The 26,542-nt window shown below is 46.1% G+C and overlaps 1 protein-coding gene across 1 annotated transcript in view; it reads left to right on the forward strand.

The window, feature by feature from the left end:
• The window catches only part of TNS1 (tensin 1), a 326,151-nt gene that overhangs the window by 178,493 nt on the left and 121,116 nt on the right, over positions 1-26,542 (forward strand). The window contains 8 exon segments of the mRNA XM_021002764.2: positions 2,873-2,914; positions 4,095-4,145; positions 14,581-14,630; positions 18,255-18,426; positions 21,237-21,287; positions 23,200-23,322; positions 23,887-23,951; positions 24,979-25,062. Of these exon segments, the coding sequence (XP_020858423.1) occupies positions 2,873-2,914; positions 4,095-4,145; positions 14,581-14,630; positions 18,255-18,426; positions 21,237-21,287; positions 23,200-23,322; positions 23,887-23,951; positions 24,979-25,062 (638 nt within the window).

The raw sequence follows: 26,542 nt of genomic DNA on the forward strand, positions 1-26,542 counted from the left end.
AGTCCAACACCCCCATTTTATAGATTAGGGAGTTGAGGTACAGAGAGGTTAAGTTTTTTTTTTCAGCTTTTAATTCTTTAAAATTTTTAGGCAATTGGGGTTAAGTGACTTGCCCAGGGTCACACAGCTAATAAATGTCAAGTGTTTGGCCTGAGGCTAAATTTGAACTCAGGTACTCCTGACTTCAGGGCCTAGGCCCGTGGTTAAGTTTTTTGCCTCAGGTCACATAGCCAGGAGGTGGCAAACCTCAATCCAAACCCAGGTCTTCTGACTGCAAGTCCAGGATTCGTTCCCATACATATTTTCCTTTGCCTACCTGGGTCTCAGCTCCTAGTCCTAAGTACTAAGGAGGAAGAGAGAGCCGTCCTCAGGTTCTCACATCTGTTTCTCTGCCTCCAGCAGAAACTCTCTCCACTTAATCCTCCACAGGTTGTAGTAAGGGGTGGAGGAGAAAGGGAGATGAAAAGAGGAGGAGGAGGAGAAGGAGGAGGAGAGATTCTCCTGCTCCGAGCTAGGTGCTCTCCTTGTCCTCGATTTCTGATTCTCCTGTTTCTTACAAAGAGTTCAAACTATTTTTTAGATCAATTAGTTTCCCCTAACCCTTGAGAAGGGAGAGAGGCCAGAGAAGCAAAAGTTCTGTTTCCCTTTATACAAAGTGGTTAACTGAGGCCGAAGGAGATTGGCCAGTGATCTCCACAGAGTTGGGAGATAGACTGGGAATTAGAAACTTGCTTTCCTAGAATAGAATCATTCCATTCCCTATCCAGGGATGTGGTGCAAGTCTCTTTCTTTAGACTCTTAAAACAGGAAGGAACTCAGTCTATGTGGAATTAGGGGAAGGACCGTTAACTAAGAAGTATGATGACAGATGGGATTAAAAAAACTCAATCAAGGGGCAGCTAGGTGGTGCAGTGGATAGAGCACCGGCCCTGGATTCAGGAGGACCTGAGTTCAAATGCGGCCTCAGACACATCACACTAGCTGTGTGACTCTGGGCAAGTCACTTAACCTCATTGCCTAGCCAAAAGAAAAAAAAGAAGAGGAAGCTGAGTCCGTTCCCCACCCCCCCATAAGCAGAAGGGACCTGCCTAACATTGCCCAAGTTGTAAGTGGGGGGGAGCTGGAAATGGTTGAACCTGGGTCCCCTAATCTTGTACCAATGCTGCTTCTACCACACCATGACAATCAAAAAGCATTTATTGAGACCAACCCAGTGTTTTCAGCATTGAGCTAAATCACAGAAGGGAAGTTACAGAAGTGTTTATGACATGATCCCTGCCCTCACGGAGTCTACAGTTATAGACTTTGTGATCTCTCTGGGCCTTAGTTTCCCCATCTGTGAAGTGAGGGGGCTCTGAGTTGATGAGCCCATCAGATCAGTGACTCCTTTGTTTTGAGCCGCTGGGGACGGGTAGAGTGGAGATAATGAGACCCTTCAGGTGTGTTGTGCTGGTGATCAGCAGCTCTTCTTGCACAGAGGACCGAGATGAAGGGAAGGATCTTCACACTGCAGCTGGAGAGAGCCAGGCATGAGGAAGCATGAGCGAGGTTCCAGTCCGGTCTGGCTGGAGCTGAGGGCATTGGGAGTGAAGGTTGGAGAAGTGGCCCCAGCCAGAGCTTGAAGGGCCTTGAGTGCTTAGCACAATGCCTGGCATGAATGTTTATTGACCAACTGACTGACTAGAGGGCTGGCCTGAGATGTTTAGACTCTGGTTGCTCACTTTTATCTTTGGGAATCCTGGACTTTGAGAATAAGAGGTGAGTCTGACCTGACCCAAGATTTAGCTTTTAGTCCCCAAGCTTACCTTCCCTTCCTTTTTTTTTTTTTAAATGCTTCTTTTGTTTTTGTTTTTCTGGCAATTGGGATTAAGTGACTTGCCCAGGGTCACACAGCTAGTAAGTGTTTGAGGCCAGATTTGAACTCAGGTCTACCTGACTCCAGGGCTGGTGCTCTCTTCACTGCACCACCTAGCTGCCCCCCATTTCCTTCCTTTTGAACAACTTGGGTTTCTCTGAGGCCCTTGTGGGAAACCTGGACCTGCCCTGTTAATGTTGGATCAGAAGTCAGGAGGACTGTAGTTAAAATCTGAACTCAGTCACTTACTAGCTATGTGGCAATGGATAAGTCACTTCCCTGCCTCAGTTTTTTCATCTGTAAAATGGAGGTTCCAGTAGCACCCACCTCTCAGGGTATTGTGAAGATCCAAAGAGATAATATATATTTTTTTCTTTTTGGTGAGGCAATTGGGGTTAAGTGACTTGCCCAGGGTCACACAGCTAGTAAGTGTCAAGTGTCTGAGGCTGGATTTGAACTCAGGTCCTCCTGACTTCAAGGCCAGAGCTCTATCCACTGCTCTACCAAGCTGCCCCCAAAGAGATATTTTTAAAAATTAATTTATTTTGATTTGTCAACAATCACTTCCATATGCTTTTGAGTTTAAAATTTTTCTCCCCCTTCCTTCCCACCACCCTCCCCAAGATGGTACACAATCTGATATAGGCTATACATATACATTCCTATTAAACATATTTTCACATTAGTGGTGTTATAAGTAAGAATTAGAACCAATAGGAGGAACCACCAGAAAGAGAAAACAAAACACAACAGAAGAAAAAAAATAGCAAATAGTATGTTTTGATCTGCATTCAAACTCCATAGCTCTTTCTTTGGATGTGGATGGCATATTCCATCACGAGGCCCCAAAGAGATAATATTTTTAAAGCAATTTGCAAACCTTAAGGTTCTATGGATGATGCTGAGGATGAGGATGATGACGTATTCAGTCTGACATGGTTTCTGGTGAACGAGTACAGTGGAGAATGTTTGCTTAGAGAGCTCACGTGGTCTTTTTTTTTCTGTCCTTATCCACAGCCCATTAAGACTGAGAGTGCACCGAAGAATGTAGTGGACAAGGTGAGTGATGGCAGAGCTGGCTGGGAGGAACTGGGGAGGGAATTCTGGGTAGCAAGAATACACTGAGCGTAAGTGCGTGTCTGAGTATGTGTGTTTGGGTTGCAGTATATCTTCAGAGTGTCTTTTGCCAAGGTTCCTCCCTGGGGACTTGGGGGAATATAGCCATGATGTGGGTGATGTTGGGTGTTGGGCATCTGACTCTTCCAAGTAAAGTCAGAAAATGTAGCGGGAGAGAGAGAGTCAGGTTAAGAGATGGGGCGGGGGAAGGGAGATGGAACGCCTGTGGGGAGCATCACGCTACAAGCAAGTGGGTAATCAGAAGGCTTTCTTTATGAAATATGCAGAGGGTGAGAAAGCCAGTAGGTCTTCTCAAAGCATTTTATACTTAGCAATGAGACATCTCCTCAGTGCTGCACCAAAAAAGGAAGGAAAGAAACCGGCTGATGCTGCAGCAGGAAGGACTGAGGGTGGTGGCAGGAGACATTTCTGGATGTTAAATGGCTGTGGACAGGGACCGAAATTGATGACAGAAGCCCTCTTCCCTAGGGAGACCCAGGAGGGTCCCATTTGTCTGGACTGGGGAGAGAGACAGGTAGCTGGGTAGTTTGAGTCCTACCTTGCGCACTTACTAGTGATGTGAGCCTGGGCAAGTCACTTAACCCCGCTTAGCCTCAGTTTCCTCATCTGTAAAATGAAGATATCAGTAGCACCTAACTCGCTTGAGGATCAAATGAGATAACATGTTAAGAGAGGTAGCTTACTGAGAGGCAGGGGAGAGGATGACGTGTTTAGCGACAGCTACATGGCTCGGGGGAGAAATAGTGGACGTGGAGTCCAGAAGATCTGAATTTGAATCCTACCTTAAGCATTTTCCTAGCAACGTATATTGGGCAAGTAGCCTAATCTTGCTCAGCCTTAGTTTCCTCATCTGTAAAATGAGGATAGCAATAGCACCTCGTTCACAAATTAGCTGGGAGGACTAAATTAGATAATCCATGTAAACAGCTTGGCAAACTTTAAAGGGTTAGATAAATGTTGGCTATGACTCCATGACCACTAAAAGCCTTGCCAGATTTCTGAAGGGCATTGGTTCGATCTGAGATCGTCACAGGCCAGCAAACGAAAGTTTGATTTCCCTTCTTTTCGTTTCTCTGACTTCCTTTTCTCTTTTCTTCCACAGGGGGAAGGAGCCTTCCGAGGTGGAAGCACACCCAAGAGCCTCCAGCAAGAAGTAAGTTTTGAGGATGGACTTCAAGTATAAAAGCAGGGTTGGCTTGAGACTGGTTGGAGGCCAGATCTGATGGCCGATAGAATCCCAGAATGGGGAGAGTGGGGAGGTAAAGGCAGCTCTGAAGCCCAGATCTGCTGCATTTGATTTTAAAAGGGGCTCACTCTTTACCTCTCCAGAAGATATGAGTTATAGGATGCATCTTTCTAGCTTAAAATCCTGAGATCCTCTGATTACAAACTGTACTGTTTGCCTGTGAGGTGAAAGCATGGGCAGTTTAGTTTATCCTCAAATTCTGCCTCCAGACGATTGAGGAAAAAGCAGCCCCGGTGTCCAGAGCCCACCCTTCGAGCCTAACTCATGGGTTCATTTCACCTCCGCTGTTAACCCCAGGGTAGGGCAGAAAAGGAAGGAGCACCATCTGGAAATAATGTGCTCCTCTTTACTTACAGTGAGGACTGGATGAGGAGAAATGGGCCTATGCTGCAGCAGAAGGGACTTGAGTCTAGATAAAGAAGAACTTCCTGACTCTTGGGGGTCATAAGATACAGGGATGGGTCACCAAAGAAGTGGTGGAGTCTGCCTCTTTGTGGGGAATGGGAAAGTGGCAGCAGTCTCTGTTTTATGTGATACGGGGGAGGAGCTAGCTGTTCAGTGGGTCTCGTGGAGGCTCGTGGCTTCTTAAGGTTCTTCTGGATCTGCTTTGGATTCCTTAATGATCATTGAAAACTCTTAAATGAAAACAGACCTAGAGAACAGATAGAGTGAGATTGTCTTGGGCCTTGCTGAGGAACAGGGATTGTCTTTTCTTCACCCCCTAGGGATAGAACCCCAGAGGTGGGCTTTCTCTTGCAGTGACTTCTCTTTCTTCTTATCTCTCCACCGCCACCCCACCCAGGATCAGGGAGTGGTTTTGGCAGTTAGCACAGGGGGAATCGTTAATGGCACGAGGCTCTATCATCTGACAGCTGCCTGACTTGCTGGGAGGAGGGTTAAGGGTGGGGGTTGGAGGATGTAAAGGCAGCTCAGACTTTGCTTTTCCCTGTGGGGCTTTGGGGAGGCCCTGGGGGCCAGTTCTCAATTCCATGAGGAAAGAAGCATTACAAACCGGATTAAGGCTTAGGCTTGGGGTATCATGCATGCTGCTGAAGTGGGTGAGGAAGACTCTGGCTAAGGTAACCCCTGCTTCCTGGGGCTGGTTGAGCTGGCTGATCTTAGGATTCAAAGATGCCCATTGGGAGTAGCACTGGGAATAGGAGGCATGATTTTGTGGGGTTTCTGGAAGGATGTTTGGGGAACCAGAGCCTCCCTCTGGTTCTTGAGATAACTCCTACAAGGTACTTATAGCCTCTTATCCAAACAGTTCTCCAGACCCCTAGCTCCACAAGATTTATTCTCTGGACTTTCCAGTAATGGCCACTGGGCTGTTCTCCATCACTTTGGGTCTGACCTTTGCAACTGTAAGCTTTTGTGTAAGCCAGACCTTTTCCCTGATGCTTTGATACTAATCGCTCACAAACCACCATTTATATTCTACATTTTTTTTTTTAACGTAGTTATGTTATTTCACTGAGGTGGAGCTGCAGTGGGCTAGAGTGCAGTTAGATGTTAGGAAGAACTTCCCGACATTGAGGGCTTGTGAACCTGGAATGGATGACCTAGTAGAAGAATTGCAAGGAGGTGATGTTGCATACTTCTATGGAGATTTTTTTTTAGAAATCAGAACTTTGCTGGAAGAGGGGGAGAATAGCATTTTGCATAAAGTCAGGGGGAAGGACAAGATTATCTTTTAGCCAAGAGAATCCATGAAGGGGTAAGATAAGTGAGCAGTGGTATATTGGTTTAGAGATGGAAAGGTTCTTAGAGGTCATCCCAGTTTATCCTGGAGGTCCCTTCCAACACTGTATGTCTGATCTCTGAACCCCCTCATTTTACAGATGAGGAAACTAAGGCCAAAAGAAATGAAGAGAAATTAAATAGTAAGAAGAAATTAATCAAGAAATTAATAGTAAATGGTAGAGTTGGGATTCTAACACATATTCTCTGACTCTTCCAATTGTACCTAACTTGTGTGTTGCATGGCTTTCAAATTATAGCCTTTCCTTCTAAGGTCAGCAGAGCCCTTTAGAAGCTATCTAGCTTGTCCCCCAGCCTCTAAGATGCCTCCAGTAGTTTGGGGGATGAGGGTTTTCTCGTCCTAAGGAAAGGGATATTGTTTGAGTTTCAACCTTGTCTTCTCACTGAGACCGGGGCTGTTAGTTGGATTGTGTTCTTATCTCTGGATGACACCCTCAGAAGCACAGAAGCCAGAAAATTGCCTTCCTCCAACAAAGTCGGTGTGGAGGGGATTTTACGGATGCTGTGCTGTGTCGCAGTTTGTTTTGGAAAAATCCAAGTTAGTGGAGAGGAAGGAGCGAGGAAAAGGCGTGGCCTGAGGGGGGATGGATGTGCGGAGGGAGAGGGGAAGCCACTGCCCTGCAGATGAAGCACACAAGTGAGGACTAGGTTGCAGAATCCTTAATTTCTTAACCCTCCTTTAATGACCTAGTTTGGGAACCTTGCATGTCACCTTCTGTACCTTTGTCTTGTTTGGACCCTTCTGTGTGGCTCAGTCTCTGCAGATGACTTCTTTGATGGTTAATAGAATCGCAGCTCTAGAGGTAGAAGGGACCTCAGAGGCCATCTCGTCCAATTTCTGCTTCACCCGCTTTGCATATGAGAAAACTGAGGCCTAAGGAGTTTAAATAACTTGCCCAAGGTCATTGGCATTCGGGTGGTGTCAGAGGTGGGGTTTGAACCCAGGTCCTCTGTCTGACTCTAAGGTCAATTCTCTTTGCAGGATATTGCCTTTCCTTTCCAACTGTTCTGTTTTCCTCATCTCATGAAGGTACTCAGGCAGGAAATGGGATTCCTGATTTCATTCCCAGATTTGTCATTGGCTTATCACGTTCCCATTAATTCCTTTGCTTCTACCACCTTGCTGCTGTTGGGAAAGGGAAGAAAAATACCCAAGGACAAATGGTAGTGTTGTTGGGTGGAAAGAATCCTAGGCTTATGGTGAGAGGACCAGGCTTAAAATTTTGACTACTGTTTCCTAACCATGTGATCTGGGGCAAGTAATTCTATCTCTCTGGGCCTTAATTTCCTCATCTGTAAGGTGACAAGATGATCTCTCAGAATCCTTCAATTGCTATGACCCTAAGTCCCCAAAGGATTATTCTGTGGAAGAAAGTGAGAAGATGCTTTCCAAGCACAATAAAGACGGAGCTCAAAAGGAATTGGTTGGAAATGTTGAGGGAAGGATGGAAATAAGATGTTGATTAATGGGAATTTACTGACAGAGGTGTGAGATAATGGGTGATTTAGGATGATACTAGAATCTTTTTCCTTGGGGAACTGTCAGCCTAGGAGAGAACCCAGTTTGTCTGTGTGATTGGGAAAGGTCTATGGCTTCTAATAGCTTTTCCAGCTTTGAATGTATGATCCTATGACCAGGAAGGCCTTTTTTTAGTCTAAAATCCTACGATGTTGAGAACAAAATCATGTCGTCAAAGCATTTCAAAATCCTCAAAGAAAAATAGAAAACTTGTAATCAGTGAGTTGAATGGTATTTTTAAAGGATCATTTTGATCATGGAGTGTATTTGCCATGCCACTGTTCTTCAATGGGGTCCTGATTTGGCTGGGCATGGGAACAGGTCAGCATTGTCTTTCCCATTTTAACATATGGATTAACTGACGGATTAACCCGTCTTTGATCGTGAATTATTGCATATGTTTGTACTTAACTGTGTAAGATGCTCATTCTTGTGCACTTTTCTATAAACATGCCTGTGTATAGGAATGTACAGTTTAACATAGTCACTCTGTTGGCATCTTCTGTAAATCTGCCTGACATTTTGTAAGTCCATTGGTGTAAGTGCGTGTCTGACGTTTGAGCTCATGCATGTGTGATTCTAATGAGATTATATACGTAAAGTAGTTAGCACATTGTAGGTGCTATATAAATGTTATTATTATTATTATTATTATTATTATTATTATTATCAGCCCCAAATATAATTGATTCTGTGGAGTATTCATGGGTGTGTGAGAGCAGGTATGCTTTGGGGATGATGAGTGCTAGAAATTCAATAGGGCATTAATTATTTTGAGGCCCTTTTCAGACTTATCACACATCATTCCCCTTTACCCACTATATGTTCCAGCCAAATTGTCTTTGTCATTCCTTACACATAACATTCCATTTTCTTTCTCCAGGCTTTTGCAATGATCTCATGCCGCAAATTCACTGCCTCCTGACCCCCACCTCCTATAACAAAGCCTTTCTTCACACAGCTGCCAACCCCTCTCCTTCTGAAATGACCATGTGTCTACTTTTTACATACTTTGTATTTGCTTATATGCGTATATGTTGTTTTCCCCCAATAGAGTGGAAACTCCTTGAAGGCAGGGGTTGTTTCATTTTTGCCTTTTAGGTGCTTAATAAATGCTTGTTGATTGGTTGACTCTTAGACCCTGGCTTCATTCCTCTGTCCTCAGTTCTGCATATAAACTCCATCACCATTTCTGGAGCCCCATGCACCCTACCCTTTAATACAAAATTCCTATATGCCAGCTGGAGAGATGGCTACCTTTATAGTAATTCTAGCTCATAGGCTTCCAGCAGTAGGTTTTCCATGCCCATGTATGTGTGTGCACCCCAGCATGTATTTGTTTACCCCACAAATGTACACAATACCCACGCAGTCCAGCTCTTTGCCAACACCCGTCACATGGTGGAAACTGCAGAAAACAGGAAGCTGAGAGAGCAGCCCAGTGATTCATCAGGGATCCATTTGTCTGTGTGTCTGTCTGTCTTCTTTTTCTGGGTGACTCGGATCACTGTCCTGGGCTCCTGCTTGGAGCAGTCTCTCTCCTTCCCTCCCTCCTCCCTGCCTCCCCCTCCCCCCTTCTTGGTGTCTTCCCTGCCCCCCCCCGTATTCCCCACCCTCTATTGCAGCCTCTTTAGGGTCCTTAACCTATCAGAAGGATTTTGGCCATAGTCTTATCACCCCTGGAGGTCACTTGGCCCCGACTCTGTTTGGGCCAGGTTTTTATTTATCTTGCTTGGCTTTTTTTCGGGGTGGGGAGTCTGAGGAATGTGGTATGTTGTAATGTCCGGAAGAGGGAGGTGAAGAAAACAGGAGCCAGGTCTCCTGTTTAACCCTCACCCCTGCTCCTTCGGTCCCCCCTCCTCCCCTCCTCATCACCGACTCCCATCACGGTCTCCTTTACATTCATTATACTGTCTTCTTCTAATGCACCAGTCCTGGTACCCATCATCTGGGACTCTGTCCACCCCCGTGGCCACAGCCGCAGCCACGGTCAACAGCTGTTCAAAGCATCTGCTGTGGCTCAGCCCAGAAGTGGCTTCGGATCAGCAATAGATAAAAACCACTTTGCTCTGTGGATCGGGGACAGCCCCAGAGGCCCTGTGCCCAGATAGGGGCATGGGAACTTTCAGCAGTTCCTCATCAGGGACCACAAAGAAGGAGATGGATGAGGTGCTGGGTTTCTGTGTTCCCCTGAATGAGTGGGAGGGACGGGGGGATGCTGGGGGTGGGGGCAGTAGGGGGTGGTGGTGGTTTTGGAAACTCTTGCTTTGGTTTGGGGCTTGGAAACCCAACCCAAACCCTCCCTCGTCCCTCCTCCTGGCTGGCCCCATGCAAGTCCCAATCCTCAAGACCAGAGAGGTTGTGTATACAAAGAAACTTTCCATTCTGACAGCTCAGCTTGGCTGTTTCCTCCTTCTCCTCCCTGCTGCTGCTGCAGCAGCTGCTGCTGCTGCTGCTTCACTCTCTCGGGTGCCAACAAGGTCCTGGAGGCAACAACCCTCTTAGCTCCCCGCCCTTCTTCCCGAGGGCTGAAATTCTGGAAAGGAGAGCCTCTGTTCTCCAGAGACAGGAGGGAGCGTCTTGGCTGAGGTGGGGGTGGCTCATTTCTTAGGCAGGCTCTCCGGGGAGGGGTCCAGGTATGCTGGCCAGGAATGAAAACCTGCCTGTTATCAACTTCTTAGGTGATTGGGGTAAGTCCCTTTACCACTTTCTGTGCCTCAGTTTTCCCCTTCAAACATTAGAGAGTTTCCTTCTCTTGTTCCTATCTTATCTCATTGGATCATGTATGTGGGGGGATTCAGAGAGGGGTGCTTTGGAAGCAGGAAGGTTTATATCGAAAGTGGGGAAAGACTTAGGGGATTTGGCTCCACCGGTTTCTATTTGCAGTGTGAGGAGAGGAGGAGGAGTCATAGCCGGTCCTTAAACATGTTCCCCTGAGAAATTGGAGGTGGGTGGGCCCCCTCGGGAGTAAGAGATGGTGTGTGGGTAGCTGGGGAGGGACGGACCCAGGATGGAGTTAGAAAAAGGAACCTGAGACCAGAAGGAAGGGACAAGGCAGCAGATTGAGTGTGGGTCTAGAAAGGAGTGATCAGGCTATCAAACGTGAGGTGAAGAACACCCAGACTTAGGGGCAGAGGAAATATGAATGGGGTACCCTGGAAGAAGATTTCTAAAACAGTAAGGAACCAAACAGCGTTTGTGCTGAGACAGAGAATCAGGGGATAGTGGGTCATGGAGCTGCTAGTTTTGAAGGAATCAAGCTGATTCTGATTTTCTTTATGAGACTAGAGGGGAGGCATGGGAGCATGGGTTTTTAGAGTTAGAAGACATCTTGGAGATTATCTAACCCAGCACCTCTTCCCCATTTTACAGATGAGTAAACTGAAGCCCAGAGAGATTAAGTGACTAATATAGCTAGGATACATAGGTGAAATATAGCTAGTTAATGGCAAGAGCTAGCATTTGAACCCAGGTCTTTTGGTTCAAAATTAGGGGACTGTGGAAGAGAAACTACATACCTTAAAGGTAGCTAGCTCATGCTGTGGATATAGTGCTCGTCCTGCAGTCAAGCAGTTTATTGTTGTTCAGTTGTTTTTCAGTCAAGTCCTACTTTTTGTGACCCCACTTGGGGTTTTCTTGGCAGAGATACTGAAGTGGTTTGCCATTTCCTTCTTCAGCTTATTTCACAGATGAAGAAACTGAGGCAAACAGGGTGAAGTGATTTGTCCAGGGTCACACAGGCAGTGTGTCTTAGGCCAGATTTGAACTGGGGAAGATGAGTCTTCCTGATTCCAGACCCAGTACACCACCTAGCCACCCCCAGGAGTTGGGGGCACCTGAGTTCAAAGCTGGTCTCAGATATTTACTAGTTGTGTGACCTTGGGCAAGTAATTTAACCTCTGTCTGTGTCTGTGTTCTCAACTGTGAAATGGGGATAATAATAATACCATCCAACTGATATTATTATTATTATTAATAATAATAGCCTTACCTCCCGGGGTAATGGTGAAAATCAAATGAAATAATATTTGTAAAGTGCTTAGGACGCTTCATAAATGCTTATTCCTTCTTATAACGAGATCTACATTCATCCATGGTTATTTATTATGGGCTGGGAAGCATAATGCTACAGGTAGTACTAGTGAGGTCCCTCTGAATGAGTGTGAGGCATGGCCTTGGGGCAGAAGTACTAGAGATGAGGCCTTACAGCCCCTCATTCCTTTGGCTCCTACATGTTAGCTGAGTATAGAGAAAGAGTCATGGGTTTGAGTCCTGGTACTTCAGAGTTGTGTGACCTTAGGCAAGTCAATTTACCTCCTTCTGCCTCAGTTTATTCATCTGTAAAATGAGACTAATGCTATTAGTCCTACCTACCTTATAGTGAATCTTGACACATTATAGAAATGAGTTATTATTATAATTATCATGTTTTAATTATTCATTTATTTATTGTATGTTATTATTATGCTTTTTACTCATATTTGGAGAATATTTGGCATCTTAAAAGTGTAAGGTTATGATTTTGGGCAGGGAGCCTCTGGCTTTAGGTAGATTTGAACTCAGATCTATGAGCAGCAACCTCTTTTCCAGAAAGCTCTAGAGAGAAATCTCATGACTCTTCCTCACCCACCATTTATGCAGATTAAGTGTTTGATAAGAGTCCTGGTCATGACGTTCTTCCTTGCACTGAACTAATGTTGTGCCCCATTTCCTGTAATCTTTGCTGTGGTAAGGGACTGAGGCTCCTTGAGGCTCAGCCTGGCTGACCTGATCTCATGTAGGAGGCTCTGGTGTTTCGTGATTCTAATAGCATTCTTTTACCATATTGAAATTGTCTCATGCTAGAGGTGGCTGGGATTTGGTGGTCGGGGAAATGTGGATTGCAGAGAAACTTAGACCAACGTGAACACATGAATGGGAGCAGATGTCTTGGGGAATCTGTGTTGGGCTGTGCACCTCTGTGCTCACTATTTGAGGAAATGCCAACCTTAAATTGGGAATGGAGTCCTTTGGACTGGAAATTTTGTGAGGTCTGATTCTGCATTTCTCCATGGAATGTCACAGGGGTATGAGGACTTTGAGGGGTAGGGGTTTCCCACAGAGTTAAAGGGTGTATAATTACTCTGGGGAGCCCTTATAGCATATATATTTCTTAGGGGCCAGGGCTCTCATTTTTGCCTTTGTACCTGGCTCATGGCAGGAGCTAAGTAAATGTGTATCGAGTGATTGGTTGTTTGCCTTGTCAATCATATTTCACGATCCAGAATACTCGGGCACAGGTGTGCTGAGGATCCAAGCTTAGGCTAGGCTCCCAAAATTAGCATCAGCAGGTATTTCTGGAATTGAGTGCATGGGAGAGTAGGGGAAGAAGAGGAGGTATTTGGGAGGGGGAGACAACAGATAAAGAGACATTTTGGGAATCTTACAGAACCATTCCTTGCTGCTGGTTCACATATTATACATCCATTTATATGCTTTTTAGGGTTCATATATTATATATTTCCATCTGTATGCTTCTTAGGATTTTAGGCTTAATAAAATGAGAGCTTGTTTTATGAGCCTTAGTTTCCCCATGTGTGAAACATCTAAGGTCTCTTCCCAGCTCTAAATTTATGATTCCTGATTCCTCAATAAGCAGTCATCCAGTCTCTGCTTACATACACACAATGACAGGGAGCTCATTACCTCTCAAAGTGGCCCATTTCACTATCAGACAACAGTATACTGTTCTCTTAGAAATTTCTCGAGAAATGTGAGCTAGACTTTAATGCAATTAGATATATTCAGAACACGTTGGATGACTGAATTCAAAGATTAGTTTTTAATGCTCAAATGCTAACTTTGAGGGAGGTCCCTAGTAGGATGGCAACAGAATTTGTACTGGGCCCCTTATCAGTGTTTTTGATAAAGGCACAGGTAATATGTTTATCAAATTTACTTTTGACTGGAGACTAGGAGGGAGACCCTGTGGATGACAGTGTCAGGATCCAAAGAAAACTTGAAAGGCTACATTTAGCATTTGCTGTTATGTATGCTATGCCATGCTAAGTGCTTTACGAATACTATTTAAGTCAGTCCTGGGGAGATAGGCATTATTATTATCCCCATTTTATAGTTGAGGGAACTGAGGCAGATAGAGGTTAAGTGACTTGCCTATAGTCACAGAGCTTAGTAAGTTTTGATTTGAACTCAGATCTTCCTGACTCCAGGCATCATACCACCCAACTTCCTTGTGTAAATGTAGTCTTACACACTGATTCAAAAAAATCAACTTCACAAGTGCAGAATGGGAGGGAGAAGGTATGGTTTAGATAGAACTTTGTCTGAAAAATATCCGAGGGTTTTAGTGGACTGTAAGCTTAATTTGAGTTAGTATCTGTGAGGTAGAAACCAAAAAAGATGACCTTGGATGAGGAGGTGGGCCTGCCTTGTGCTTTGCCTTGGTTAGGCTGAATCTGTAATGTCATACTTGGATTTGGGTACCATAGTTTGGGAAGGACATTGGGAGGTTGGAGAGCATTGGGAACAGGACAGGAAAGATGTTGAAGGGCCTTCATTGAATGTCATACGATTATTGGTTATAGGAAGATTGCTGCATGGGAAAGGGATATGATCTAGAGCTGGGAGGGGCCTCAGATGCCATGTAGTCCAATTTCCACTTTACAGATATAGAAAACTGAGGCACAAGGAGTTTGTGACTTGCCCAAGGTTATATGGATACTAAAAGCCTGAGGTAGAATTTGAACCAAGGACCTCTATTTCCAGACCCATCATCCTTTTCCTTCCATACAGCCAGTTAGTCTGACTGCCTCATTTTACAGATGGGGAAACTGAGTCACAGACAAGTAATTTGCTCCAAATCCTATAATTACTGATTGTCAACAGACCCAGTGCTTGTCCCCAGGTCTTCTCATTGCAAATGCAATGCCCTGACTATTAGAGGATGGCATCTTAGCATTGGGTATGGTGTATTTCTGAAGGTTAGATCTGGTTCCATCATCAGCCCTCGGTCTTCACTGATGGTCAGCTGGATACTTTGGTTTCTCTTTTCTTGTTTTCTAGGGCTCTACTGAAATCACCAAGAGCCCCCAGCTCCGGCCCCAGACTGTCAGGTATGCCAACCTCGGGAAAACCAGGAAAGGAGATTTGTGGGAGGGTTATTGAGGCTGGTGCCATGGACTGGTCACTGACATCTTGATTCTAGGGCTCAACCTCGTGTTACACAGGATGGGTAAACCAGAGACGATGAGACCAAGGATGGACTGATGATCATTGCCTGAAAATGATCAGTGGAAGGGATTTAATTGAGGTGTCCAAAAGATACCTTCTGTCCTCCAGGTTCTTCTGCTGCCAGGATGGGGATCCACCTTGGGAGGCTACACACAACCTCTATTGCTTTGGAGAACCTTAATCGCAGGAGAGAAGCTCAGGTGGTTGGGTAGAGGGATGGATGAGGTGCCTTGCCTTCATCAGGAGTCCCCTTTTTTTCTGTTAGGTTCAGTAAGCTTGTTCTTCCTCTTCCACTGCCATATATCTTGGCTATCGGCTTTTCTGTCCACGGTTCCCATCAGTTTGTCCCCTTTATATTAATACTACTGATACTACTGGTTTACTGACACTCCTGGGTGTGAAGGGAGCTATAGAATGAGCCAGTTCTTAGCCTTGTTTGATAGAAGAGTCATGGAGAAAGATTGAGACTTGGCTGAAGACTCATGGTAAGCTATGGATTGACTTCAGTCTCCTTGCTTTCCACCTGATACCAACAAACCTCCTTGAACTCTCCATGGACTTTCCTGGGGCCATTTTCATTCGTTCATTTGCTTGTGAAGACCACTGTGTTCAGTCCTGGGGTGGGGGAAATACAAGAATAAATAAGAAGCTCCCTAGATCTCTACACTTGAAGATTTTGAAGTCAAGTAGAAGAGCTTAGATTAATTGGCATTCCTATAGCATTTTAAGGTTCGCGATGTTATCTCATTTAATAGTTTGATTCTCAGAACAACCCTATTAGGTAGATGCTATCATCCCCATTTTACAGATGGGGGAACTGAAACAGAAAGACCTTACTCAGTGTCACACAGTAAGTGTCTGAGGCAGGATTTGAGTTCAGGTCTTCATGACTCCAAGTTATGAAGTCAACCCTATCCATCTAGCTATCTTGAAATCTATCTATGTTTCATCTTTTTTGTCACGGCGAAAGCTGGAAAGTGCCAAGAACATTGGGAGGCAAAAAAATTATACCGAAGTAATCCAGGCATCTCATCATCTTCCCTGGAAGAGTGCCTGAGGTTTGGGGGGCAGGTACAGCAAGTGTCTGCTGCATATAAACCAGTTCTCCAAACGCAGTCATCTGCCATCCAACTTTGTACCCCCTCCCTTTCCTCATGGGCAGAGAGAGGGGAGTTTTCTGCTAATCTACTACATCTGCTACCCAGATGCCCAGATTACCCAGCTGAGAGAGTTAGTTTCAGGTGGGTTGGAAAAGCATTGCTTGGAAAATCATGGCGCTTCGCATCTAAGTCAGTCATCATTGACTGGAAGGAGGGAATTAACGAATTGGTGTTCTTTGACCTTTATGTATGCCCCCTGAACCTTGATTCAGGAGACCTACGGCAGACCTGGTACTCAAATTAAGCAACAGGATCTACAAAACCATCTTTGTGTTAGGGAGAGAGATGTCTTAATGCAGGTGGCATAAAAGGGAGGCAGTATATTACAATGGTTAGATCAGTGGACTCAAGAGCCAGCAAAATGTGAATTCATATCCCTCCTTAGATACTTCCTAGGCAAATTAATTCTTCTCTCTCAGCCTCAGTTTTTAGATCTACGAAAGGGAGATAATAAAAGCATCTACCTCATAGAGTTGTGGGGATCAAATGAGAAAATATATGCAAAGTACTTTGTAAACCTTAAATCAATATATAACTATTATTATTATTATGAGTTATCTTCAGAGAGTGCTTGTGAAAGGTCCAAGAACAGAGATGAAAGTTGAAGAATACCCAAATTGGACTCCCTGGGGTCTCTCTACAACAACCCTTTTCTCCCAATCTGACCCTATTTTTACCCCAGGGAAAGACTTCTCTCCCTAATTTCCAAACCTCCAACTGGAGAGCTGTGCTCATTGGACATAGGCCAGGGGCTTTAGAGGCATAGAATGTAAGCTCCATGAGGGCAGGAACTGTTGGTTTCCTTGTCTTTTTATCCCTGGTGCCTAGGCCATTCCTGGCATACAGTAGGTACTTAATAAATAGTTGATTGGTTGGATGATTGATTCTCAGACAAGTTGCACATCTTCAGGTTCTGGAACTTTTAGGAGCCCCACAAAGCCTGAAAACCCATATGTTCTTCCACCTTCTAGGTGGGTGCTCACTATCTTGCTTGAAGGCAGGGAGAATGAGTGTGAACATTGCTGCCTATATAGTGTGACATTTCATGGATGGAGAAACTGAAATCCTGGGTGATTCTGACTCAGGCAGGAGGTGGGGTGGAATCTGGGGGTAAAAAGGGGTAGAACTTGGAATTACACCCAGGAGTCCTACTTATCATGCCAGCTCTCTCTCCTTTATTTGTACTACTCTTTAGTCTCTAATGGAATCTCTCAGCCCCAACTCAAGAGGAGGAAGGGGAGGAGCCTCACGATGCAGAATATGACCTTCCAGCTTCACTGCCCCTGACTCTGGGCACTGCCATTGGTGGTTGAGGGCTAAACCTCCCAGGCTGGCTGCCCTCTTATCTGAGAATACAGAGGTGCTGTGGCTGTCTGCCATGTGAGAGGCCCCTTTCCTTCCTCCCACTTCCAATGGGCTCAGACTCAGCTCTCATTCTTACTGTCCTTAGGAGTAAGGCATGTGGCTGCCAAGAAGCAGCCTCAGTGAGGTGAGGGGGGCAGAGGCATGCAGGAACAATGGGCTGGAGGCTGCTGAGAGGAGAGGTGGAATGCAAGCTGTGGCGTGGCTCACCTGGGGCCCAGGTGAGGGGTGTCGCTCATCCCTCCCTGAAAAGGACTCTTCTCCATTGCAGGCAGTGTGGGTGGGTACCTGGAGGGGGGGAGAGGGCAACAGGAAGCTGAATTTTAGGAGGTGCCTTGAGCTTGTGTGCCCCTCTTCGGTACTGACCTTTTTTGAGTCCTTCTCCTTATCTAACCTTGCCTGCTGCACGCAAGCTCCCTCAGGCCTTCTCTCTGACAGCCAGGAGGGCTGATCTCAGTGCCTTGAGAGAGAGAGAGAGTACTCTGTACCTGGATCCCTGGCCAATTCTAGCCCTGTCATTGACCTCAGGAACTCCCCGGGGGTAGAGGCCAGGACCAAGGAGCTGGTGACAAGCCTAAAATTTGCATGTTGTGCAGAAATATGTTTAGTTCTTACCTTTCTCCTTATGTCCCTCCCTCCACATCCTGTCTCTCTCTTTCAGTGTCCCTTTCAGCCCTACCTCTCTTGTTCCAGCCCTTGTCTCTTTCTACCAAACCATCTAATTTTTCTCCCATTCCAGGACCCCTCCAGTCTCTGACCCTCTCCTTACAATATTGTCCTTCCCCCAAGCTCTGTTGTGCCACATAATGTTAGTCAAGCCTGGAAGAGCTCTAGGGAGAGCCCTGTCTTGGCATGTCCACCGGGGCCTGTAGTGCTCTTGAGTTGTTGACCGAGGTGGGGTGGAGATGCTTATGGGAGCGTTTGGGTGTCTCAGACGCTGAGCTTTGACCATTGCCTTCCCCCCTCTCTCCCTTGTCTTCTCAGGAATATGAGCATCACCCAGACCATGGAGGACAGCTGTGAGCTGGACCTAGTGTATGTGACGGAGAGGATCATTTCCGTCTCTTTTCCTAGCACCACCGATGAGGAGAACTTCCGAAACAACATCCGGGAGGTGGCCCAAATGCTCAAGTCCAAACACGGGGGCAATTACCTGGTGAGGGGAAGGCGATCTCGTCTACACCTTTATTTATCCATTGGGCTGTGCCTTCTTTTTCTTTTGATCATCTCTAAAGTTGATGCCTTCTCTGCCTGCTTGTTACTTTATCTTCTGCCTTTCTATCCTATAGGTATTATTTCACGTTTGAAGTCAGTAACTCTTGAGACTGACAGCAGCTACCTTGTTAACTCCACAAAGTTCAGAATCAGTTATTAAGAGCCAGTCTAGAGGATGGGGGCAAGAATGCAAGAATGGTGAATGGCGAATGGTCATGTGGAACACTTGAGTGAAGTGGGGAGATTTAGCTGGGAGAAGTCTTGGTGGACTGGGAACGGGTCTTGTTTACTGGCTTCAAGGATGGATGCATCCATGAAGAAGTGTGGCTGAGTGGAAAGAGCAGTGAACTTTAGAATCAGGAGGTTTGAGTCCCAGCCCTGAAACTTGCTAGTTGTGGGGCTGGGGCAAGCTTCAGTTTCCTCATCTGTAGCATTGGGATAAAAACACCTGTTCTACCGAGTTTGCAGGGTAGTTGTGAGGAAAGCGCCGTGTACATCTTAAGGCACTGTGTCAATGTGAATTACTCCAGTAAGACTTTGTGGCTCCAGAGAGAAGGACCAGTGTTTGTAAATTTCAGAAAGGTAGATTTCAGCTCAGTTTAATGAAGTACTACCTAACAAACTGGACTATCCCACAATGAAGTGGGTTACCTTGTAAAAGGGTGAGCTTCCCGTCACGAGAAGTATGGAAGTAAAAGCTGGATGACCAGACTTCCTGCCATTCGGGATGATGCAGAAGGAATTCTGGCCACCAGTAGGAGGTGCTAGTATATGGAGTCTTTTCCAATTGGGAGAGCCCATGATTCTGCTTGGTCCTAGGTTCTGCCTGCCTTTCTGACCTTCTGTCTATAATGTCGCCAGCTTCATGTGTTCTCTTGCCCATTGTTGGGTAGAAAGAACTGGAGATGGAGGGCCTAGGTTCAAACGCCACCTCTCACACGTCCTGTGTGGCCTTGGGAAAGTCATTTAACCTTATGTTTTGCATAAGTGCATATGTGTAACCTACCTCCGATGCTTACTGTCTCAGGGAGGGAGGAAGGGAGAAAGGGAAGGAGATAATTTAAATGAGTGTTAAAATTGGTTTTACATGCAATTGGGAAAAATAAAGATATTTTTAAAAATTGAAAAAAAAGATAGTCATTTAACCTTAGAGTACTTCAGTTTCCTCATATGTAAAAAAAAAAAAGAGAGGTAGAGAGCTCCTGAGGTCCCTCTCACTTCTAAATCTGTGATCCTAAGATCCTTCTCACCAAAGCAGAGACCATAGTGGACTACTTGTTTCCAGGCTGCTGGGGTCAGCTCCTTGGGATTATCTCATCTGACTAGGTATCCTAGTTGGAGCTGAGGTCAGGAAAACCTGAGTTTGAATCCTCCCTCACACAGCTTACTGGCTGTGTGACCTTGGGCAAGTCACTTACCTTCTGCCTGCCTCAGTTTCCTCAGTTGTGAATTGCAGATAACAAAGCACCTATTTCATGTGTCATGAGACTCGAATAAGATCATATATATTTAGCACTTTGTAAGGCTTAAAGTGCTACATACCATTGTTGTTATCATCGTTTTTTTAAGGCAGTTGGGGTTAAGGACTTGCCCAGGGTCACACAGCTAGTAAATGTCAAGTGTTTTGGTCTGAGGCCAGATTTGAGCTCAGGTCCTCCTGACTTCAGGGCCAGTGCTCTATCCACTGTGCCACCTAGCTGCCCCATCATCATTGTTAATACTAATTACTTCTTGTGGCTTCTGCATTAAGAGCTGTGCTGTGGAGAAGAGAGTCTCATGACTGAAATGGGACAGGGGATTCTGGGTTCAAGGTTGTGTGTCTGGTGCATGTCTGGGGGTCTTTTTGTAGGTGTGGGTAGGTGTTGCAGAATCGTGATTGTATGAAGGTGTGAAAGTGAGCATGTCTTGGAGGTCAAATTTAAGTGTGTCACACTCTCCTTACTTAATGTGTGTCTCTGTGCATGAATGCAGTCCATACAAGGGGTATATGTGTGTGTGTGTGTGTGTGTGTATAAGAGAGAGAGACAGAAAGACAGAGACACAGAGAGAAACAGAGACAGAGAAAAGAGACAGAGAGAGACAGAGGGAGGGAGAGAGAGAGAGTTGAGTGAGAGACAGAGAAACAGACAGAGACAGAGAAGCAGAGAGGAGAGACAGAGACAGAGACAAAGAGACAGAGAGACAGAGACAAAGAGACAGAGAGACAGAGATAGAGAGACACACAGAGAGAAACAGAGACAGAGGCAGAGAGAAGAGACAGAGGGAGGTGGAAGAGAGACAGAGACAGAGAAACAGAGACAAAGACAGAGACAGAGATAGAAAGACAGAGACACACAGAGAGAAACAGACAGAGGCAGAGAAAAGACAGAAGAGAGACAGAGGAGGGGGAAGAGAGACAGAAAGCAGAGAGAGACAGAGGAGGGGGAAGAGAGACAGAAAGAAGAGAGAGAGAGGAGAGAGAGAGAGAGAGAGAGAGAGAGAGAGAGAGAGAGAGAGAGAGAGAGAGAGAGAGATCGAGATCTAGATCTAGATCTAGTTTGATGGACCCCGGCAGTAACACATTTCTGGGCCTTGTGCTTGCGTCTCTCTTCCCTCGCAGGGTCAGGGAAGGGCTGGTATTATGGACCACGAGAGGTGTCACTGAAAGCAATCACATTGGGGGCCAACAAACGAGTTGGTGCTTTCCTCCAGCTCTCCCTCTACAAGCACGTTCCTTTCCTTCCTCACCCTCTGTTCCTTTTTCTTCCGCAGCTTTTCAACCTGTCTGAGCGGAGACATGACATCACGAAGCTCCACTCCAAGGTAAGCCCGCAGCCCCGTGCTGCTCAGAGGTGAGCATACTAGCTGTGCTCAGCTCTGCTCATTTCTTCAGAGGGAGTCACCAGAGGAGACCATCTGGAAGTCTTTATGCCCACTTTATTCTTGTCTCCTTTGAGGCTGGGGGTGAAGGTGGATGGAGTGCCACGGTGCGAAAGGCAGGAGTGTGGAGAACTCAAGTCAGGAAGAAGGAAACAGAACCTGGGGGGAAGGGCACCTTTGCTGTTTGTTCAGATATGAACCGAGGCATGCATTTGCACCAGGATAGAGCACCGTAGATAACTGGGAAAAAGGGACAATGAGACTCAGGCATCCTAGATCTCAGTGCCAAAATAAATCACTAAGTCATCCCTCTTTCTCCCTCCACCGTAGTGCAAGACAGAAGGAGCCCAGATGTTCCTTCTCCTGGTTATTTTAGGGCCTCATTGTGGGGTTCCAGAGCTTATGCTCAAAGACCAAACAAGAAGCCTTATGCTGCAGGGGGTAGGAGTTAAGTTGTAAGATAGTGGTGCCCTGGAACAGGTAGCAGCTCAGACTTCCTGTTGCTTTGGCCATGACTGTTGCTCTCCAAGGCTCTAGCTAGTTTCAGGAGCTCTGGCCTCTCTTACCCTTTAGCCCAGTGAACTGATCTGTGATCCTGACTCACCTGTCCTGGCTCCGGGAGAGTGGCACAGGCTGCTCCTTGCCTTTCCCGGGAAGTGACTAATGCTAGGGTTAAGCACCAGCTCCTGGCACCTTGGTGAGCCTTAGGAAGCAATCAGCAGAGGGGTCAGTCCTGCCAGATCCCATTCAATGGTAGGTGCCTTGGCCACACCTCCTGTCCAGTCGTCTCCTAATTGTATCTCAGGGTGGGCTGACAAGCAAGCCCCTCCAGGCACCTGGTGTGTGTGTGTGTGGCGGGGGGGAGGGTGGCAGGGGATTCCTGGAATTGGGAGTCCAATAAGAGGGTCCCACGTGGGAATACTGAGGTGTGGAGAAGGGAAAAGGCTGGCCAATCATCTGTGAGACTGGTGGAAACTTTTAGGGAATGAGCAAGCCAGGACTCGGGCTTCTGTGGTCACCCACTTCTAGCTCTTTTTATGTAGAATCAGAGATTTAGAGCTGGCAGAAACCTTAAAGATCATTTGGTTCAGCTTCCTAGAGTGAGGAGTTTATTGGCTAAGGTCACATCTATAGTCAGTTTCAGAGTCAGGATTTGAACCTAGGTCTTTTGACGCTAGATCCACGTGGTCATTGTACTGCACAATGCTACTATAACTGAAAAGGATGAAGAAAATTATCTGGAGCAGTGTCTTCATGTAACAGATGAGAAAACTGAGGTCTTGGGAAGCAAATTCTCCCTTCCCTATTTCTATTCCTCTATTCCAGGGAGGCTTCCCTCCCTCCCTCCCTCCCTCCCTCTCTCTCTCTCTCTCTCTCTCTCTCTCTCTCTCTCTCTCTCTCTCTGTCTCTCTCCCTCCCCCCTCTATCTTTCCCTTCCTTCCTCCCTCCCTTCCTCCTGTCCTTCTGTCCGTCCTTCCTTCCTTTTTCCCTTCCTCCCTCCCCTTCTTTGTTCCTTCTCCCCCTTCCTCCTTCCTTCCTTCCCTCGTTTTTCTTCCCCTCTTCCTTTCCTTCTCTTTCTTCCTCCTCCCTTTCCTCCTTTCCTTCCTCCCTCCCTTCCTTATTCCCTTCCTCTTTTTCTTCTTTTTTTCCTCCCTTTCTCCTCCCTCCCTTCCTTCTTCATAGTATAATAAAAAAAGTCTTAGTAGAGAGATGTAGTAGAGATGCCTACATCAGTGCATTACTGATGGCAGCTGCTGAGTGATTTCGGTGAAACATCTAAGGTAAGCTACTTTCATCACTCTTGACTTTCCCTCTCAGCCCCGTTGCCTAGTTTTTCTTCTCTTCTGCATCATAGGTGCTGGACTTTGGCTGGCCTGACTTACACACTCCTGCCCTGGAGAAGATCTGCAGCGTTTGCAAGGCCATGGACACGTGGCTCAATGCCAACCCCCACAATGTTGTGGTCCTGCACAACAAGGTCAGAGCCCCCTGGGCTTGTGCACATCCCCTTGTGCCTGTGTGTGCATGCATCGGTGTACTTCTGTCTCTGTTGTCTGTGGGTTCCTGTACCTTGGTGTATGCTTGGATCTGGGCTTGGGTGTGGAAGTACTGTGTGTCTGTCTGTGTCTGGTGCCATTGTGTTTTTTTATGTCTGTGTTTCTGTCTGCCTGGGCCTGTGTGTGTCTCTGAGCCTGTATCTGTGTTTCCCCCTCTGGTGATGCATATGTGTGTGCCCTACCCACGAGAGAATGCCAGGTTGGCACCCATTGTATCTGAGTGGGTGGCTCAAAAATTGTTGTTGATCAATTGCCTGTTATTTGTTTAGGGTCTGAAGGGCTTCTAACCTCCTTCCTGTTGTAGCTCCTTCTCTCTTTTCTGCCCACCCAAACCCCTCACCACAAAGGCCCCCTCATTCTTTTCCTCAGGAGTCCTGAACTTACCAAGCTGTACTGGCAAAGGTAATGTAGAAATTCCTGACTGGGTTAAACTGAGGTCTTTCTGGCCTTGAGAATGAATGCCTGTGTGATTTGGACTCTTTCAGGGAAACCGAGGCAGGACTGGAGTTGTCATCGCTGCTTACATGCACTACAGCAATATTTCTGCCAGGTAAGAGGGTCACTGGGCTATTTATCCCCTAAACTAAGAGAGCAGGAGACAAAGGCAATTTCTTCCCCCGTACCTACCTAATAATGACAATGTAGAAAAGCAGAGTTAAAGAGAGGGGCAGGGAAAGGCAGATTTGAAAGTATGGGGGCTGAGAGTCATTTAGTTTTGGATTGAAAGGGTCTTTTAGAGGTCTGGGGAGCACAGATGGGGAGAGGGAGACTTGTAGAAGCAGCAGTGAGGTTGGGGACAGCAGTGAGGTTAAACCCACAAGAGGAAGGTGGAAGGGAGGAAAGGGACCTAGGCAGTGATTAAGGATCTTCAATCTCTAGAAAGGACCTGTTGTGGAAGGGCCTCAGGAAGGTGGTGCTAATTCCTGGTCTCCACAAACCTGGAGTTTCTGGGCAGTCTTCCTTCTTGAAGGTGGGATGGCAGGGCTGAGGGTTGTGTGGTGGTGGTAAAAAGTAACCTACAAAGACAGATTTTAAGGTCAAGCAGGCCCTCCAGAGATTGATCATCCTACCTGTCTCCTCTTTCTACTCGAGTAAATGGCAAATAAGATGCCAGTGGATTAAGTTGTGGTATTTTTGTTTTTGATTTTTGACACTTCCATTCTTACTTGGAAGCAGAGGGATGAACATGATAACCTCTGGATAATCTGCCTGCCCTGGGATTCTGATTTTATTATTCCAAATAAGCTTGACCAAACCCCAGCTTCTGAAGCAGCTTTGTATTTCCCAAGACACTATCAGGGTCACGGTTGAATCTTTTCTCCCAAAGATTGCTTTGCATAGGGAGACTCCATCTTTGGCCTGAGGTAGGGGCCGTTCTTACCTGGAGGCAGGGCATGAGAGCCTGCTAGCTTGAGATCATGATGTGGGACAGTGGCATAAGCTGGATTAGAGCCAATCTACGTGACCTTGGGAAACATCCATGTCTTCTCTGGGCCTGTTCTCTCATCCCTAGCTCTGGCATGGTGGGGTTCAGTCTCTACAATTGTCTCCTCTCATTTCTCGCCTTCTCCCCACAGTGCAGACCAGGCCCTGGATCGATTTGCCATGAAGAGATTCTATGAGGACAAAGTGGTTCCTGTGGGGCAGCCATCCCAGAAGAGGTTGGTTTTGAGCTCCCATGCATTTGCATGTGTACATATGGGCTCCACTACCTGCTGGTGTGGGGCACAGTGGACTGCCATACACATGTATGTATGTATGTATGTCTGTACGTACGTGCCAAGCCTCCGTGTTTGGACTTTAGCCTGTGGGCTCTGAAGGGGTGAGTGCTCATATGATAATAGTTCTTCCCTACTCCAATAGCTCTATGGATGATCTCATCCATGTGGACCTTCCCTCTGAAGGCCCAGATGGCGACCCCTCCATGACTTCTTGTACTAAGCATTCCTGTCTGTGACTGCTTGTAAATCCCCTGCAAGCAGTCCATGCAGTGTTAGGGGGTGGCATTCCTCTCGGGGGTCAGCAAACTACAACCCACAGGCCTAGATCACAGGACCATAGATTTAGAAACAGAAAGGATTTTGGAGGCCAAAATCCCATCATTTTACAAATGAATAAGTAGCAGAGAAGAGATTCAAATGTGGGTCCTCTGACATTAAACCAATTTTCTTCCCTTTGTACCACCTGGTCTCCATACTGCGGGCAGCTGGGTAGCACAGTGGCAAGAGCATTGGGTCTAGAGTCAGGAATAACTGAGTTCAAACCCTGCCCTAGGTACTTACTAGCTGTGTGACCTTGAGCAAGTCACTTAACTTCTGTCTGCCTCAGTTTCTTCATTGGTAAAATGGACATAATAATAGCATTGACCTCCCAGGGTCATTGTGATGATCAAATGGGGTAATATTTTTAAAATGCTTCATAAACCTTAAAGCACTATATAAATGCTAGCTATTAGCTCGCTATTATCAATAGAGACCATGGTTGTCTATCTCAGTGACATCAAACTCAATAGAAATTGATTCCTGCTCTCCTTATATTGACTTAGAAAACCACAAATTAACATTATAAAAATTGGATTTTTATTTATGTTGTTCAACATTTCCCACCTATATTTTAATCTGTTTCTAGTGCACTCATGAGTTTGGCAGCCTGCTTGGGGCCCAGTGGCAGGCGAGTTGGACACCTCTGTGTGATTGATGTAGCTCTAACTAGGGTGGAGTGATCAGAACTTTGACCCAGGGTTCTAAAATTCAGAAGACAATAACAATAACCTAGAATGACAATTAACAAAAATAATTCAAGTAGGAGTGTCTAGGAGCTTCTTCCCCTCTCTGTCTACTCCTGTGGCCATACCCCTAGTAAATCCTGGCCCGATTTTGTATAGTTTTTCCCCAGAAGCAGCTTTATGATATCCTTTCCCCCATTAGCCTGTGTCCACACTCCAGGCAAGCTTCTCTTCCCCTCAGTGATACTTTGTCTTGGACCATTTGTTATGGACACAAAAAGTGTTAGACGCTTTTGGTGCCCAGTTCTTTGTTAATAATATGCTACCCCCTATTCATACCCACCGTGAGTGTCTCCATTCCTCTTTGGGTGACCTGTTGTTTTAATTCTTTTGGAGACTGTGTATTAATAAAAACA

This window comes from Phascolarctos cinereus, unplaced genomic scaffold, assembly GCF_003287225.1.
Source record: "Phascolarctos cinereus isolate Bilbo 61053 unplaced genomic scaffold, phaCin_HiC Scaffold_7;HRSCAF=346, whole genome shotgun sequence".
NCBI lineage: Eukaryota > Metazoa > Chordata > Mammalia > Diprotodontia > Phascolarctidae > Phascolarctos > Phascolarctos cinereus.